Consider the following 19,140-nt stretch of genomic DNA (forward strand, 5'->3'; position numbering starts at 1 on the left):
CTGTAAGGACTGTGAGAGACCCTGTGAGACATAAAAACGTTCATGAGTGTTTTGTTTTGTTTGTCTGTAATTGTCTTGTTTTGTATATTACTGGACAGCTAAACACAATTCCAGAGCTGTCGCTAAGGGCCAGCACCAACCTGGAACAGCACTGTACGATTGTCACTAATAAACTGTATCACCCACCATGAGCACTACTGCATGCACCCAGGACTGGTGACCGTGTTAGTATTATTGTGGGGTATATTTGTGTTTATTATTTGGGATTGCAACCTGTTGTTATTTACGCCACGTAATACACATTGTTGTGTATTGCAGGGGTCTTATCATTTGGTCACCAGACCTGGATAAAAAAATAAAAATACCTTTCCAACTGGATTATAACTCTCCTTGTTTGTTTCATCACGCACTGCATCACTCCTGCACTTGTAACCATGAATCCGATTTATGCGCCAGCCCCTCCAGCCACCTCTGCTAGTCGTGACAAGTACGGAAGGGCAATAAAGTTTTCAGGATGCTTACAGCTATGCAATAAACTTTAATCAAACGTCCTGCCTGTCTAAATATTGTCGAAACCTGCACATATGCAGTGGCGACGCCCATTCATTAACAATCTGCTCGGTTGCTCGCAAGCAAACTGTTTAAATTAAAATTAATTAATTAATGCAATTTCAGGCCTCTGCTATCGATCTACCTGAATCAGTATGCACATCATCAGGATCAGATCCTTCACTGCAACCGCTGATCTCCGTCTCAACACCAATCAAAATCTCTGCCCTGACGAAGGCCCTGTCCTATCACAACGACCGCAGCTTCATCAGCTACCTTATCAACAGTCTCCAGTTCGGCTTCTCTACAGGACTCGCTCAAACTCCATCAGTCTCATTCTCATGCAAAAACCTGCATTCAGCCATAACTGAGCCGTAAATTGTCACCTCCCTGATCCAGGTGGACAAAAGATTCATGGTCGGCCCTTTCTCTACACCACCATTTGCTCAGTAACGGATCAACCTGATAGGGGTGGCAACTCGTAGCTACTCTGGTAAGAAAAGACTGATAATAGATCTGACAGCTCCCAGGGGAAGCCCTATAAGCAGCATTAACTCTATGATACTGCTCCATTACATCACCCTATCTGACGCTATCAAGTCCATCAAAGCAGCGGGTCGGGGAGCATGGCTAGCAAAAGCAAACATCTCAGATGCCTTCAAAATCATGCCAATCCACCCGTCACTTCGTCACTTGAATGGCGTGCAACTCAATTGACGTTCAGCTGCAGTAGCAGTCCTAAAATATTTGACAGTCTGTCGGAAGCATTATACTGGGTCCTGCTAAATAACAACAGTGTTCCATTCGTGCTCTATCTACTTGATGACTTTCTCCTCATCTCTCCCCCTTCTCACCCTCCGGATCAAGCAATATCAGCTCTCCATTCACTCTTCAAAGCAGTGGGCGTTCCCCTGTCGGAAGAAAAAACTATAGGGTCAGTTACTACTATAGAATTCCTTGCGATTACACTGGACTTAGTCAAGTTCAAGGCAAGACAAACTGGAACGCATACGCCTCCTGATCAGCAGCTTCCAGCTATCTCACAGCATTTCAAAAAATAAACTCTTGGGGCATTTCAATTATGCTCGAAGAATCATTCCACAGGGAAGGACTTTCATTTCACGTCTGTTAGCCCTCACTTCAACAGTCAGCAACCTTCACGCGCACATCGTCGTCTCTGCAGAGGTCGCAAGGACATAACAATGTAGTCTACGCTGCTTCAACATTGGAACGGTTTATCAATGTTCCATGAAGAATGCATAGCAGCCTCAGACCTGGCTATGTTTACCAATGCCTCTCAACTAGGATACAGTCCCATTCTGGCTGATCAATGGTTCTATGGTCAATGGTCCCCTGAAATCATCAACCTGTCTCTTGAACTGAAATCCACAGCCCTACTAGAACTGTATCCAATAGTAGTGACAGCCTTCCTCTGGGGCAAGGACTGGTCAGTACCTTTTATAATGAAATTGCTGCGTCGACTTGTATGGTTATCAGTTGCTAATAACTTTCTAATTCAAGCCCATCGTGTGCCTGGTTCCTCTAACATTGCTGCTGATGCTCTTTCTCGCCTGCAGCCCCTCCCCCGCTGCAACTTCCTCTGTTCTACCATTCACTGCACCTCCAAGACAATAACAATCTTTCTCCTTACTCTATTCGTTCCTATCTGTCTGGAATAGAGCACCACTACCGCCTTCAGTGCATCCCGGCGCCCACCCTCCTCTCCTTGCCTACTGTCCGTCTGACCCTCCGAGGAATGAAGAAATCCCTCCCTCCTGTATCTCCCAACAGGTTGCCAATCACGACGGACATACTCTACAAAGTGGTCTCCATCCTTTGACGAGGATGCTTCAATCCCTCGGATGACATAGTGATGAAAGCAATCTGCATAACAGCATTCTTTGGATTCTTAAGATGCGATTAATTCACAGTATCGTCCCCCTCCAACTTCCCATCATTAGTTTGAGCTAGAGTGACCACACTTCCTCTAGCCTCCTGTGGCATCTGCCATTATCAGCTCCAGGCACTCTAGCCAGCGGGACCCCCGGCCATAAATAATTATGTTCTGTAGCAGCTTATGCTGTATAATGCTTTTATTCAATTTATTGTTACCTGTCTTTTCAGTCTTATTTTTATAACTGTATACTAACTATGTATTTCCTATTCAGGGTACCCCTAAAGCCTATGCTAACTTAAAACGTCGGTGTCTCTCTATATCTATTTTCCTTTTCATGGGTACAATCACGAGTCTATTCTGCCTGGCAAGACGGATCATCTATCCTCTCCCCAATATGGGTTTGCATCCGCATCCAAGTCGCCGCCACAGCTCTCCTGTGAGTAGGGGACTAACATTATATGTTTTCCAGGTCTCAGGGGTCATCAAGATCAGCCTTCAGTCACCAAGGTTCCCGATCGCGAGACTGAGACTTGCTTTCCTATCATTCTTTCCCCCTTCAAAGTAAAAATGGCGCTCTTCAAGCTGCTATAAATCATTTCTCCTCACGAATAACCAATGCACCGTGAACTGCACTCAAAACAGCAGACCGGTACACTAATCTCACATCTTTTATTTATTTTTTCATGTAACTAGTACTGTAGATATGCAAGAGTTAAGAACATTCATAGTATGGGAATGGGATCTTAAATAGAAATATGTGAACTTAACTACCGGTATGTAACAGTCAGCCTATCCAAGTTTTTGTTCCAACCTTGTCCTTACATACTACATTGAACCAATAAAAACTCTGATCTGCTCCTTGTATTTAGTGGTTAAATTACACTTGCTGAAATGGAATGGTCCTCCATGGTGAGGGCAATTAGGAAATCTGATTGGCTGATGCAGTGTTCAATGTTCCATTAGAATTATGGCAAATTGGAGCCTCTGTAATCAAGACTCAAGACAAATAGGATTATAATGGGTATAATTCCTATTCCATTTAATACCAAAGTCCAGCTGGTTCTTAGATTCCCAAGAGGCCTCTGCTTGCCTACATTGTGTTAGATGTAGAGCAACAGTGTGAAGCAGCCCTGGTGATTAATCTGATTTAATGTCATCAAGCAGTTTGATTGTTGGCAGACATGTCTGTAGGCAGTTTTAAGAAGTTCAGCTGTGTGGGAGGATCCCTGGGGTCAGAGAATATGCAGGAGTTCTCCAGAGACAGCTTGTCGTGCCTACACTCAAGCGACGAGAAAATCATGACGTTTTTGTAAAGAAAAAAAAATAATAATCTTGGCTACAAGATTGTTCACAAAGTGTGCACAAATCTATAATTATGAGCCCTGCCCTTGACACCACATTTGAAAGAAAATAAATGATACATATTAATCATCCCGTTGCCATGGGACCTACTACAGCGATGTTGTGTACTGTAAAATGCAAAGTAACTTATCTTTTGTTTCTTTCTTGGCATCGTATAAATGGTATTTACAGGGACTGGACAGCAAAAAAGAAACACGTGACAATCATATCAACAGGGTACAGGGACCCCATGGTCATTCAGGACTGCAATGCTTCCACACGAGAAAGTCCAGAATCTCAATATTTTGTGCTGTTCTAGATACACTTTGCATATGAGAGCCTGGCAGAGCGCCGCCCGGGTAGGGAGGGCTTAGGTCGGCAGGGCAATCCACGGTTCACCACGCACCAGCGACCCCTGTGGCTGATAGGGCGCCTGCGGATCTGCAGTGGAGCCATTCACATCTGGTGGCTTCGCTGTGGATCCGCAGTACGAAAAATGATGGATTGGCAGGAACACGTTTGAGGACGCGTGTTTCAGCCTCCGTTCCCTGAGTCGCCATCCCGGTTGCAGCTGTGAACAGGGATAAAAATAGTAATTGGGCATTCCAAATTGGGGAGAAAAACAGGGTATAAACCATTGTCGACGACTAAATGTAATAAATAAATAAATAAAAATAAGAATTAAGCCTACAGTTTGGTATTCTGTTCTAAATCAGCAGTTTGTCAGTCCAAAACTGTTGTGACAAATTATATGTTAAATAAATAGGAAAAAAAGAAATGTCTTAATCAGCTTATTCTGCCATTTATTGCAACTGCGGTACCAGCGGTATTCAGTGAGCAAAAATTGTAAAGGGGTACTTTAGCTGAAACCTGAAGACAGAAGGGGTACAGTTTCAAAAAAGGTTGAAAAACTTGTATTACACAAACAAACGCACAGTGGAAAATTACTATTGAAACAAATAAACAATTTTGGATAAATAAATCATTTTAGAAGTGATAACCTGTTTCTACATTTCCCTCAGCTGTCCCACAACTTACAATAACTGATTGGGACAGTAAGCAGGAGCTGTGATTGTGGTATGTGAAAAATGTCTATCTTTGTAACCCTCGGAAAGCAGGAAGGGGTGCAAATGCACCCCATACATTTAGCATGTGCATTTTGAAGGATTAGTCCTGTTTCCTCGAATCAGACGAGGACTTTCTTGGTATCAAATTAAAGATAAGCGATTACAGTTTACTCACATGTAAGAAGATATCCTGCAATATTTAAAGAGTTTTTTAAACACACTGGAATGCATTTGCGCCTCTTGCCACTAACAAAGGATTAAAAGACTAGCCAATTCAGAACTGAATAAAAACAGAAAGTAAAATCTTTAAAGTTCTTGCAAATTCCAAAAAATGGAAACAAGGGTGAGACAGTCAAATGACATGTTCCAGAGCAAGCCTATAAAGAGAATTAGACATCACAGAACTAGGGTCTTTAAATTTAGATGGAGTTCATACTCATAGTGATATCCCAGCAATAAAGAAATGGAACTAATCCCATTTCGAGGTAGCAGAACACCATTATCCTGTAAATCCCTTTGCTAATGGCAATTACAGCTTTACACACAAAACTCCCTCATGGGGAGACAATAATTAGCATCTTGCTTAACTACTGTAGATACAGTGGGTAAGTGTGGCAAAGTGGTTTGCAGTGCGCAGGTGTAGTGATGATGTGATTGTGAAAACAGAAGACAGACAACAAAGTTCACGATCCAAACAGGTTTTATTGTTTATAATCCTGGTCTGGTGACCACAAAGAATAATCCCAGGCAATACACAGCAATGTGTACTACACTGCTCCAAAACAATGGGTTGCAGTCCTAAAATAATAACAGTTTGTAAATAATAAACACAGTAGAACACACACATAGACACACACGTTCACAAGTCCAGAGTGATTGTTATTGTGCTCGTGGTGCAATACAATTTATTAGTGGTACAGTGGTGCAGTGTTGTCCGGGTTTAGTGCTGGCCTGTAGCGACAGCTCCGGATCGCATTAGCCATCTAATAATAAACAAACAAGTACATTTTTAGACACGACAAAACATGATAATTCCACAGTACTTCTTCTGGTTCAGCTTAACCATAATAAAAGGAACATATCACCTCACTACGTCCCCTTTTGTACCATCAGTCACGCCCCCTTGGTTAGCGAGTGCAACCGTTTCTCCTCCAATCCGTGGTTGCCACATCGCTTCCCTTCTGGGTCGATGACTTGGTGTACCGTAGCTCCGCCCCCTTTCTAGATGGCCGACTTTCACCTAACCCTGGTAATGAATTGTCAGGCCAACCAGTCCAGGGCTCTCTGTTGCCTTTATACAGTGCCCTCACAGGTCGGCAGAGTTGAGGTAATTTGCGAATTGAATTGAAATTCAGAGGTCAATTCCAATTCAAGTGTGATCAAGAGTGGAATTGGTAATGAACTGGAATTGAGAAATCTCAAAGCTATTGAATTTGGAATTGGCATTTTTTAGTGAATGGAATTATCAATTCCATTTCAATTCCACTGAACACCCATTTCTGCACAAAACTATTGCACTGAATTGCTTTAAAAAAACCTGAGGAATAGTATTCCCAGTGTAGCCTGGCTCAATAGTCAACACACCTGTATGTAATTCACACAATCACAACAACAGGTGCCATGACTGATGAGCTGATTACAGCTTAAGTTTCCACAAAGAGGTGGTGCCTGAGATAGGCAGATCACTAGTAGCCACTTATATTGATGAATTGCTCATTGTCATATTTACAAGAGAGTCTATTAGTATGACAATTGTGAAGTGAATGTTAACTCATGTTCTCAATTAATTGGAATGAGCTAACCTGCCCTACAGCTCTATTTAAGACCCAGCCTTACACTCAGTCTTTGTTAAGTACATTTTTGGAAAGACAAGGAGGGTGACTGGGAGTGTTAGGATTTGGAGAGTAGTTGGCTGTGTTGGAGAGTTTTTGAAGGATTGCTTGGATTTTGGACCTGGACTGGAACGGAGACTCCTGATCGTGTGATTGACCCTGGACAGGATGAGGAAATGAAGAAGACCATTGTGCTTGCTTTTTGACCACAAACTTTGCCAGACGATTTAAACATTATTGTCTTTACTTTAAGTGCCACAATGACAAGGAAGACCTCAGGTCTTTCATCACTTTGATGAACCAAGTGAAGGTGGCAAAGTGGGAAACCATTGTGCTATATGTAAACATTGTGGAACATCCGTCTCTGGTTCAACAAAAGCTACTTCCAACTTCATAAGGCACCTCAAAGTAAGTATATTATGTGACAATCTTGCATATCTAAATTTCTTAGATACATTTATCATTTTAATGTTTAGAAAAGGCACCATAAGGTAGAAAATATTTAGTGCAAAGTTGTGTAAAAGATTTGTGGTTAAATAATTGATGAACTAATAGAGGTTCACTAAAACTACTCAATCTCCATAATGCATTAATAGTTTTTGTATCCACTCCTCAAGGGAAAGCTGTATTTCAATGAGTAGCTCTTACCTGATTACATTTTTTGCATAGGATGCAATCATCATACCTTATGGTGCCTGTGTACTAAGCAGGTCTCTCTGAATGATTTTGCATTATCATTTGTATCCTACTCTATCTTGCCAGATTAAATACAGAGAATTAGACATTCCATCTTGAATCTAGGGTTCATTATTTTAAGGTGACCTGGTAATTGAATGCTGCTTATTTTGCTAGATTTGTTGTTCAATGTGTTATGTATATAAAACGTGTGATATTTTTTTTCTCTGAGCATTTTCAGAGAAAGCACCCTGACTTCAGACCCCAAGAAGTGGGAGGCCACAGATCCTCGCCAAGTGAAGCTTACCAACAACATTGTTAGCTTCATTGCTAATGATCTCATGCCCTTGTCTGTTACAGACAGCACATCCTTTCACACTTCACCATTCCCAGCAGGAAACGCCTTAACCAGAAGCTACTTCCTCAACGCACCTCTGGTGTACAAGATCAACTGAGGAGTCAAATGCAGCAAGCCCAGGACATCTACTTCACCACAGATCTGTGGTCAAGCTGAGTTATGAGGCCCTTTATTGGCATCACGAGTCACTTCATCGTGGACTACACACTGAAAATTGTCAGAACGTATGAGGAGGCTATTGAAGTCTACAACATGGCTGACAAAGTTTCAGGCATAGTGACTGACAATGCTGCCAACATGGTGAAGGCATTCACCATATTCCCACCATTGGATGTCCAAGATGGTGACGAAGACCAAGATGAGGCTGTTGATATTGAAGTGGTGATTGTGAACGACAAACTAGATTATTTTCCACCCGAGCGCAGCTCCTGTTTCGCTCGCACTCTACAGCTGGCCCTTTAAGACAGGTGATGGCAAAGGTGTCCAGAATAGTATCTTATTGTCATAAATCCACCAAAGCAACAGACTTACTGGAGGGACACTACAAACTGCAAATTTCAAATGCCACAAGGTGGAATAGCCAGCTGTAGATGCTGAGGTCAATTTTGAAAGTTCCTGCAGAGGTTCTATCCGAGCCCCATGCAAGCTCACACCATACGAATTGAAAATCATTGGGGAACTCTGTGAAGATGTCACTGAGAAGATCCAGGGAGACCAGATAATCACTGCCAGCTATGTCATCGCATGTGTCCGAGGATTACGTCATGCAATAGCACACATCAGTGAAACCTATAGCAACAAGATGGTTCTAACCATGCAGTTATCCTTGGAGACATGCCTTGCAAAGTTTGAGGAGATGAAGTGTTTCGAGATGGCTGCAAGTCTGGATGCTAGTTTCAAATTGGACTGGTGCAAGGACGAAGAAGTGCACAGAATGAGTGAACTGCTGACTAACAAGGTCACCTCCCTGCTACCAAGAGCTACTGACATGGCTACATCTCCTCCACCAAAGACACACATCAAACTCTTTTCATATATGACCAAACGCTCCACCACTACCTGAGCCAACCCTGTCTGCCAAAAGATTCTGATCCTCTAGCTTATTAGAAAGGAAAACCGATGGAGTACCCCCATTTAGCCCAACTAGCCTGCAAGCATCTAGCTGCACCTGTAGAAAGACTCTTTAGTGTGGCAGGCAACATTTTCAGGCCTGAGCAGTGCAACCTAAGTGATGCAAAATTTGATGAGCTTATGATGATCAGGTGTAACAGAATTGGTAAGTGATGACAATCTTTTTGGCTGTATGCATAACTTGATACTTTCTTTTTGAGGCAATGCATACTACAGTCCAACATTGTTTGTCTATGGTTTATTTTCTTTTGTATTTCTTGGACGTGCACATGCACATTGTACTGTAATAAATGTAAATTATCGTCATTGCTGTTAAAAGTGGCAATAAAAATGAAAAGAAAAAGTATATGTTGTGTGAGTGTCCCTTATCTTTTAATACAAAATTATACAATTTCAAGGACTAGAGGTAGAATTGGATTTGGATTTGGAATGACAAAACTGTAAGGGAACAATGTATACACGGGTGGAATTGGAATTGACTAGATTAATTTTATAAAAATTGGAATTGGAACTAAAGGAATTGGAATTTAATCTGAATTGAAGGAATTGATGTGGAGAGGGAACTGAATGGAAGGAATTGATGTGGAGAGGCAACTGAATTGAAGGAACTGATGTGGAGAGGGAACTGAATTAAGGAATTGATGTGGACAGGGAACTGAATTGAAGGAATTGATGTGGAGAGGGAACTGAATTGAAGGAACTGATGTGGAGAGGGAACTGAATTGAAGGAACTGATGTGGAGAGGGAACTGAATTGAAGGAACTGATGTGGAGAGGGAACTGAATTGAAGGAATTGATCTGGAGAGGGAACTGAATTGGAGTTAAATTAGTGGAACTGACTCCAACTCTGCAGGTCAGGAGGGAGATTTATAATCAAGATTCATTCTTTCTCTGTCACAGCAAGTCACTGGGTTAGCTTTCTCCTTAAGAAGTTTTGAAGATACTTACAGTCACTTACAGCCATAAAGCAGCAAGCAAGGCTTATCTGCACAGAAGTAAACAAGAATCACATTTTGAGAACCAAGCGTGTGTTGGTAACATACAGCACATATACCCGTCAGGGACATAAACACAACATGTCAGGCAGATTCATAGAGCAGGTAAAATAGCTCCTTTGTATAGGTACAGCTAGCTACAAGTTTATTTTTATTTTATTTTCTTTCTTTATTTATTTATTTATTTATTTATTTATTTATTTGTTTGTTTATTTATTTTACATGCACTTAGCTCAGAATTCGAAATCAAAGAACTGTGTATCAAGTAAACGTATGTAATATTAGAAAATGAAACTAATGATGATAATGTACCTACATTTATACTGTGAAGTGTATTCCCCCCTTTGTCTATTACATTCATGTATTCCTCTCTGTCTATAGTGCAGAAAAAAAGGCTCCAGTCTCTAAGCCTGATAACAACATACAAGAGGAATCCCTTCTAGCTCAGAAAAGTGCAAGCCAGCCCCTAAGAACATTCCAACTTGTAAAAAATGTGACGGCCGTGTGGCCGCAAAAGCAAATCAGCCAACATTAGTCCTTTTCAAACACTGCAATACAAACTCAAAGGGAACAGGAGAACTAATTAAAGAGGAGAAAGAAACAAGAAAGAAACAAAACAGAAAGTAAAAATAATCTTGGAACAGTGAAGGTGATTTGCCCAGTCTGACCTGGATCATTTGTTTGGTGTTTTGTGTTCGTGGTTTTTGTTAAAACCTTTATTTTTGCTCTGTGAGCAGTGTTTGTTTAAATATCTATTTTATTTCTGTTATTTAAATAAACGGTGCACGCCGCATCTTTTGCCCTGCAGTACTGCCTGTGTGTTTTCTTCCTGCATCTGGCCTGACGTCACCACACGGCCAACCCTGTCACATGTAGCCATCAATAAAACCACATCAAGACCAGCAATGATGATTTATGTTGTTGAACTCTACCTGTAAACGGTAAGTCTCTGTAATCCTGTTTTCCACTAACTCGGTGACAGTTTTTTTAAGAAAGAAACAAGCACTCTGAAAAGCCTTAAAAGCTGCCTAAAAATGTTCTACAGTAGACAGACACTTCTTTATCCTATTTAGGATCTGGCCCCTGTTTCAATGGAATAATGGTCTAGTGGTTATAGCAATGGACTTGAAGCCAAGACAGCCTGGGTTTGGATCCCAGCTCAGAAACACTGAGTCACTGTGTGCCCTTGAGTCAAGTTGCTTGGCCTCCCAATGTTTCAATTCCACCAGCTGTACTACAGGTTAGATAGAAACATAATTCCTCCCTCTGGAAACAAAATGATGAACTGGAAACATACAGTAACATATTGTAAGGAAAAAAGGTCAAGCTTTCATTGGCATAACTAATCACAGGCTGGAAACCACGCATACTTAAGTCACCAGAGCTAGATTTTTGCAAATACCAGAGAAACTGTATACAGTACCAAATTTCATCTCAAATTTACCAAGGGGGTTTCCAGATATTTCTGTAGTGGTCTGTAACAGAGTTGTCCATCAATATGATTACATGCTGTACATGTGCGACCGAGCTGTTGTTGAGTGGCGTGTGGGTGGTGACGTCACAGACCAGAAACAGAAACCAAAACAGGTAAGGAATGGTGGTGGTGAAACTGAGCGCTACGGTGCTCAGCTATTTTATTAAATAATAAAACAAAATATTTAAACAAAACACCAAACACTAAACAAAAGGGCACAAAACAACAAACAAACAAACAATAACGGAAACAAGTATACTTATATATAGCAACTGTTTCGCTCGCTCTCTACAAAACCCGTCTCGCCTCTGACACTCTCCCCTTTAGCGCGGACAGCTGGAGGCTTTTATATTCTGCACAAGTTTAGTAAGGATGCGTGACTGTCAGCTAGTTAAATAATCAGTAGCTGATCAGTCACGCATCCTCACAAGGTTTTAAAATACAAAAACAATAACAGATTTATCCGCACCGCAAACAATAATACAAATAATAATAAAACAGTGCACATACATATAGGGGCGGGACACTCCACCACAACATGTTCATGTCCAGACTCACAACCCATAACCTGGGGGTTTAAACAGGTTCATCCATGCTCCTGCGAGATGCCAGATCTATAAAACTTTCTGAAACAAAAGCAGTAGGCTTGTCTCTCTTGGATGGAGTCGTATCCAACTGCACGAGTCTTCTATTAATCCACATAGGCTTGTTTTTGCCCATTATCTAATAACCCATTCCTGGAAGACACAAATGGACGGTCTAGTCTCCAAGAACACGAATTTAAGGATGTTCTAGAAGAGGAGTTTCAGACATATGTGGATGCCAGTGAATTTAAACAAGAACTTTACAACACACAGACACACATATACATTATATATATATATATTATATATATATATATATATATATATATATATATATATATATATATACACATTAGTAAAATGCTTCAAAATGAAAAGTGTTGAATTCATACTTTAATTGTAATTCTAATTGTAATCCCCTCTTCAGTGCATCTGGCAATATGATCTTACACTCCTTGGGTTGCTATGGAAACCATTTTTCTATTTCCAGCTGCTTCCAGCGGGATAGCAAATGTCAGTTGTATACATGTGAAGAGAAAGGAGAACCCACACAGTTTCACAGCACACACATTAAGAAAATAACTCTTGTAAGCTTGCTTTTTGGTACTAGGGGGGCAGGTGTCAAGCATTGGTGATAAAATGGACAAAGAGAATACTTGTTAACATCTTTGGCCCTTTGTAATACTGTAAAAAAAGAGCTAGAACAGCAAGAACCACAATATCATTAAAACATGTCTAAGGGTTTGGAAAAAAAATTGTAAAGAATTATTAATCCAGGCCAGCATGACAGGCCAGAGGTATCAAAGCCAGTGGTCAGAATATTGTTTTTGGATTGGAAAACCTCTCTAAAAATTTGGAATTGTTTTATTTTTATTTATCAAATGCATGCACCCATGTTGGAATTCAGGGCAGTAATGCTGGATCCCCCTTGAGAACATGCTATGAAGTCTCACTTTACCTTCCACAAGAGACTACAACGTGTGCGTTTGAAATCCAACATTTCAAAAAGACTGGGAAAAAAGTGAAATTTACTGGTTATTGACTTTTGTTCCAGCTACTTATTCAGAATTTTCTGTAATGGGGGGGGGGGGGGGTCATTTTGGGATTCAGCATGCAATTTCCAATAAAAGTCTCTAGCTCAAATAGTTTTTGAAGGTTAAAAGGTTGGATGGTCCAAAATCAACCACATTTTGTCTCCTTCACCTTATCAGGCTGAAAATGTCATTTATTTATAATTTTTTATGGCTTGAACATCCCTGAGCACCGAGTTTGGTTTAAATCGGAGGTGGTAGGGTGTTAAATACACTATTTTTGGGTGATTTGTCATGGAATAACCTGTGTTTTGTAATTCAGTTATTGTTTGCCATGGTATTGGCAAAAACTGTTTTCTTTGTGGGGAAAAACAAAGTGCATTTTAACTAGCTGCAAGAAATAAATAACCATATGATGGGTATGTTGTTTATTTCAGGTCTAAAGTGAGTACAGTAATCTATCATGTATCCGCATGTCACATATCCGCCCTAACTGTTTATCCGCCATGACGAAGCTCTCCAGCAATGCAAAATGGCTACAAGAAAGTGAGTTGTGCTTATAACAGAAAAAAAAACCTATGCAGTTTGCTTCTGTGTAAATTACCCGACACTAATGTAAGTGTATACAGCACTGTGGCAGGGAGGATCTTGCGGGATGTGTGCCTTTGTGAGATCCCGATTGGCTAGAGGGCTTGTGCGCAATTTTTAGTATATCCTCCAATACCCCAAAATGTTTTCCGATATGTTTTGGTACGTGGACATTACAAATACAGTGCTAAGAACAGGAGCCGGACGGAGTTGAGAAGGACTATCAATACTGCTGTACCGTATACAATTTCTGAGGCTTGTTGTAAAATGGTGGATCGTGGAGCGACGTGATCAGATGCCGAAATCAAGGCACATTGATATCTGGAGCGATGAAATCGGTCAAGGAGAACTTCAGGAGTTCAAAACGAAATGCATTCATTATGATAAAATGTATCTTGTGTTTTTAAGAAACAAAGCCATAACGTTCATGGTAAGAAGCGCTTATCCATATTTTATTGTAAACATAAAATACAGTGCATGGTGGGATAATGTCATATGAAGTCCTACAGTCCATTGCGCTGCTAGAAACTGTAACCAAACTATTTTATTTTAATATTGTTTGTACACATTAAACCCGACTAAACATGAAACAGTACTTTAGTGTGGACGTTCGGGTCGGAGTGTAAACGCACCATTAGTGAGTGACAACTAGTTAACTATTTATTAAAAGATCTTACAAAAAAATGTTAAGATACACTGCCACTGTGACATGAAATTATTTCTTGTGAATTCCAGATTAGACTATTATTTTTCGCTTTGATTGCTGGTCTCTTTAGACTCCCTCCATAGGTTCCTATCGGTACAGAAAGCTGCAACTTGCGTGATGTCGAAAAGGCTCCTGTCCCCACATACACTGTCGGGCTACTTTATTCAGATCTGTCTGCCCAAAAAAAAAACTCAAGATGACAACATGAAAAAGAAACCCACAATTTACATTTTAGGTCAAGAGAGTGCATGGTTTGCATATACAAATCTAAGCAAATAAGTTTCGCACATCCATATATCAGGGACCCACTGCAGCAACCTGCAGCAGCTTGCAAAGCTTGTAAAGAAATAGAATGCATTGAGCCAACCAGCTGCAGCGACAGCAACAGGAAATGAGAGTTGCTTAATGCACAAAGCACTTCACTTAAGCACTTCACTTAAGAATGAGATTATACCATAGACTCTGATTAGGTGATTGATACTATTGTATGCATGTACTGTATTATGTCATACTCTGGGTGGTAAACTGTAGAAGCATCGTTGACTGCACATAACAATATCTGTCATTTTCAAATAAGAAAATGATGAACATTCGGTCGATGCTTAAATTAATTCATTGGTAATAAATTCATATAGTGCATTATTTGAGGTAATTTGGTAACAGGGGTTTTGTAGTTTGTAATTAGTATGCTGTAACTTTAAAATAAAACTAGAAATGGGGGCATCCCTGAGGCCATGAGGGGAATGGAACAGTTTGTAAACTGGATATAAAAAAGAAAGAAGGTTATAGTATTGTTTTTACTGGGCAACGCCAGCCATGGAACTTGATTCAAAGAATCACAGAATAAAGCATGTACCATATGTGAAGACATGAGATAGAGTAGCTACAGCAGCTATGTTATTTGGCAGTGTAGCTTCAGTATGTAAAATAGATGGGTTAATTATTCTTGTCTGATACACTTGTGGGCCGAGCATGAAGCCAGTATCTCAAAGCGTTCATCATCCACACAAAATGGCATAAGTCTTATGCTCACAGGTCAAAGTTACGGGTACCTTGAAATTTTGGTTAAAGTGGTTTTTTTTTTTTTTTTGGTTTTTTTTTTTAACAGAACCTGCGGTCATGTCACTTAGAGCAAAGTCTAACCCTAAAAAGGGCAGCAGTGTGGAGTAGTGGTTAGGGCTCTGGACTCTTGACCGGAGGGTCGTGGGTTCAATCCCAGGTGGGGGACTGCTGCTGTACCCTTGAGCAAGGTACTTTACCTAGATTGCTCCAGTAAAAACCCAACTGTATAAATGGGTAATTGAACGTAAAAATAATGCGATATCTTGTAACAATTGTAAGTCGCCCTGGATAAGGGCATCTGTTAAGAAATAAATAATAATAAAAAGCGCTCATTTTAAATACAAGCATGACAAACCCCTCTACACTGCAGTCTAACACATTTGGTAAAATATTACTTATGACGGTCTCTATATTTAGTCAAAAACATGAAAAACATCATTACTAAGGATAATAGACACTCAATAAACAAAACAAACAAACAAAAAATAACTAAGAAGTGTTGCCCCTCTCTCCCCTGTGCCAATGACAAAATATATTGGACCTGATTCTCTGCAGTGGGCAAAGTTAACAAAAAATACTACAATTTGAAAAATATATATGTTTCATATTGCTAAAAGTCATAGCAGTAAAAGAATAAGCTCTGGTTCCCAATTGCTATACACACTGCAAATGGGTTCTTGTGTAACCATTTGGACTACATATACTGTAGCAGGCAGAGTCTGGGTGCAAAAGGAGCGATAAATCACCTCTCTCTCAAATGAGCAGCATCAGCATCTACAGTGCATAACACACTGTAACACTGCCCGACACAATGGTTTTAACCAGTTTGCTCATTCAATGTTATGCTAACTGAATAATACTCTTCATACAAAATACAGGATTTGCACCGTATATAACTGGCAGTAGACACGTCATAATAATACTCGGCAACTGCCTCTGCTTTCCAACAACTGAAAACAGTGCCAATTGTGAGCAACATTAACATTTCCCACAGGAAAACCTGGAATCAGCACTATCCGCTCCCTCATTTAATACCAGCTCTACACAGAAACAGCAAGTGGCACAAACGGCAGCACTTAAATACCTTGTGACTGGAAAATGGGATCTTACCAAACTGCATTGTTATCTACCAAATCATTCTAATGTCAAAAATACAACATATACGCTAATCCCTTACTTTCTAATAAACAATACCCGCTTTGTCCCATATGCAAGTTCATAACCCCTCAGCCTCAGCCCCAAGCTAGTGCCATTGGAAGCCCGCATTGTTACTTTTTCCTCTAGATCAATCCTTAGATAATGCACAATTGCAGAAACAGGTCCATGGATACCAACATATTTTGCTTGATGCTTGTAGATCTCATCTAACATCTATCCAAACATATCTTTGGGTGATTTTTCTAAATACTTAAACTCAGTGTTTTATATATATATATATATATATATATATATATATATATATATATATATATATATATATATATAAAATATCAAATGTTAATAGAAATGTGTCCACATGTATATTACTCCACTCCCTATTACAGGAAATACATTTTAATATCTACATTTATTTATTTAAATTTATAATTTGATTTAATCCACTACCCACAGTGAACACCACTAAAAAAAAAACATTTTTATATAGCTGGAGTTAAATTAGTTAATGATAATATTTATTTTAGAAATGTTACCAATTAGTTCAACAGCATCATTGAAATATTTCAAATGTTTATACACAGGTTTTTTTTTTTACCTCAGGTCCACTACCAAACAATAAACAACAGCCATCACATCCTTACCTGAAAACTGTTTTGAAGTACGAAGATCATCCTCCGCGCAAGTTTGATTGTTTTCCATTTGTTATGGTTCACTTTTGTTAAATTAAAAAGACAGTTCTTGTACTGTTGTTAATTACTAACCTATTCAAACCACAGTCTCATAGTACCTGGGCTCTTTCTGCGACTATCTTGCCCCCGCCCTAAACTTTCTTTTCCTTACTATAAACAAATGTGTTATTCAAATAAGTGGCCGCCGCACCAAGTCCAGAATCAATCTAACCATTATCACCATGTGGTTGAAATGACAATGGTGTCCACACAGTTTAGTGTCATTAGGTATGTTAACTGGAAAAAAATATCTTGATAGCAGTTATGATCTGGGGTCACGGCAGTATAAATTGAGAGCTGAACGTGAGTGGTTATGTTCTTCGAGTAATTTCTGAAGCACTGTGTCGTTTTTTTTGTTGTTGTTTTGGCTTGTTGCTGTATCTGCCGTGAACTAAAGTACCATTTGGTCTCTGGTGAAATTATTCAATTTATTATGAACCTCAAGTAGGAAAACACATCTGAAGAGTGACTCAACAAAATATACAAACCCGACAAAAATAGTACCGTCTGCACATTTCTTGACTGCGATTAATCCGCCAGAGACACGGTACATTTGACATCTGTTGAGTTTCACACAACGCAAATTAGATGAGTAATACAAGTTCTACACACAAGCAGGTGAGTAAGTATGACGACGCCATAATTCAAAATACGAAATCGAGTAACTTAATGTTTTTAATGATTTAATATCCTGCTTTAAATTTATAATTACTCAGAAACATTGCATGCTTCTGAATATCCACCATATATTAACAGTTTACCGTCTGACTAATCGAAAGCATTTTTTACACTGAAAAAAGTTTTTTCTATTTATGAAACAATAACTTAATAATGAAATGATATAGCGTGTGGTTCATCAGGATACGACTGATGGAATCCTCAACTTTAAATCGCACCCATTGAGTCCCTCTGTTACCATTGTAACTAATGCATGCCAACGTTAATCTGGGCAATCAGATTCATGATGTTTCCTTATTTAGGCTTGTTCAAGTATTACGTCATCACTAGAGGTGGGATGAGGTGAAATTGGCCAAAACTTGATGATGTAATACTTGAAAGCCCTCCGTGTATCTATTATTATTAATTAGTCATTTAGCAGATGATTTTATCCAAAGTAAGATACTAGGGGGTAACAACTGCTGCAGAATCACTTACAATAGGACCTCAGTTTTATGTCTCTTCCAAAGGACAGAGCACAAGGAGGTTGTGACTTGCTCAGGGTCACACAGTTAGTCAGTGACTGAGCATGGATTAGAACTGGTGACCCCCTGGTATCAAGCTCTTTTCTTTAACCGCTGGACCACCAAGCCTCTGGATCGATTGATTGATTTGACCAACCTACTCCCTGGCGGGATAAGCCACTGGGGAATAACTGAATAGCAACCACCCATCTCTGGTTATCCCAGGATTATCACAAAAAAAAGTGGGTGATGCAATCTGTGTGGACTCCCTGATACTGTAAACATGGCCGTAACTAGCTATGAGGACACCAAGGTTGGTTGTTTTGCATCATCAATGCTGATGCTCATCTAAAAATTCTGGTAAAGTACAAAAGACTCCTTAATTTTCTCTGTTATTATTTATTTCTTAGCAGACACCCTTATCCAGGGCAACTTACAATTGTTATAAGACATCACATTATTTTTACATACAATTACCCATTTATACAGTTGGGTTTTTACTGGAGCAATCTAGGTAAAGTACCTTGCTCAAGGGTACAGCAGCTGTGTCCACCACCTGGGATTGAACCCACAACCCTTCGGTCAAGAGTCCAGAGCCCTAACCACTACTCCACACTGCTGTTGGTTTGCTGTATAACATAGATTTGGAGGTTGAATAGTAAATACCAAGCAGTCCTATAAATACTGCTCTCAGTAGAATGTCAGCTCTGGTTACGACGCTGACTGTAAAGTGCTATAAAAAACCAAACTGTGTCTACCTGGTGGGGTATAGGCGGATCAAAT

The 19,140-nt window shown here is 39.8% G+C and overlaps 1 protein-coding gene across 2 annotated transcripts in view; it reads right to left on the bottom strand.

Moving 5' to 3' along the window:
* LOC117972800 (ralA-binding protein 1-like) overlaps positions 1 to 18,091 on the bottom strand; it is a 63,720-nt gene extending 45,629 nt beyond the window's left edge. Inside the window, exon 1 of one of the 2 annotated variants that reach the window (XM_059028902.1) lies at positions 17,090 to 18,091. In XM_059028902.1, coding sequence (XP_058884885.1) covers positions 17,090 to 17,147 — 58 coding nt within the window. In that variant the 5' untranslated portion in view covers positions 17,148 to 18,091. The remainder of the gene's footprint in view (positions 1 to 17,089) is intronic. The other variant, XM_059028901.1, reaches the window with a different exon arrangement.
* Between the last annotated feature and the right edge of the window lie 1,049 nt (positions 18,092 to 19,140).

This window comes from Acipenser ruthenus, chromosome 8 (assembly GCF_902713425.1).
Source record: "Acipenser ruthenus chromosome 8, fAciRut3.2 maternal haplotype, whole genome shotgun sequence".
Taxonomy (NCBI): domain Eukaryota; kingdom Metazoa; phylum Chordata; class Actinopteri; order Acipenseriformes; family Acipenseridae; genus Acipenser; species Acipenser ruthenus.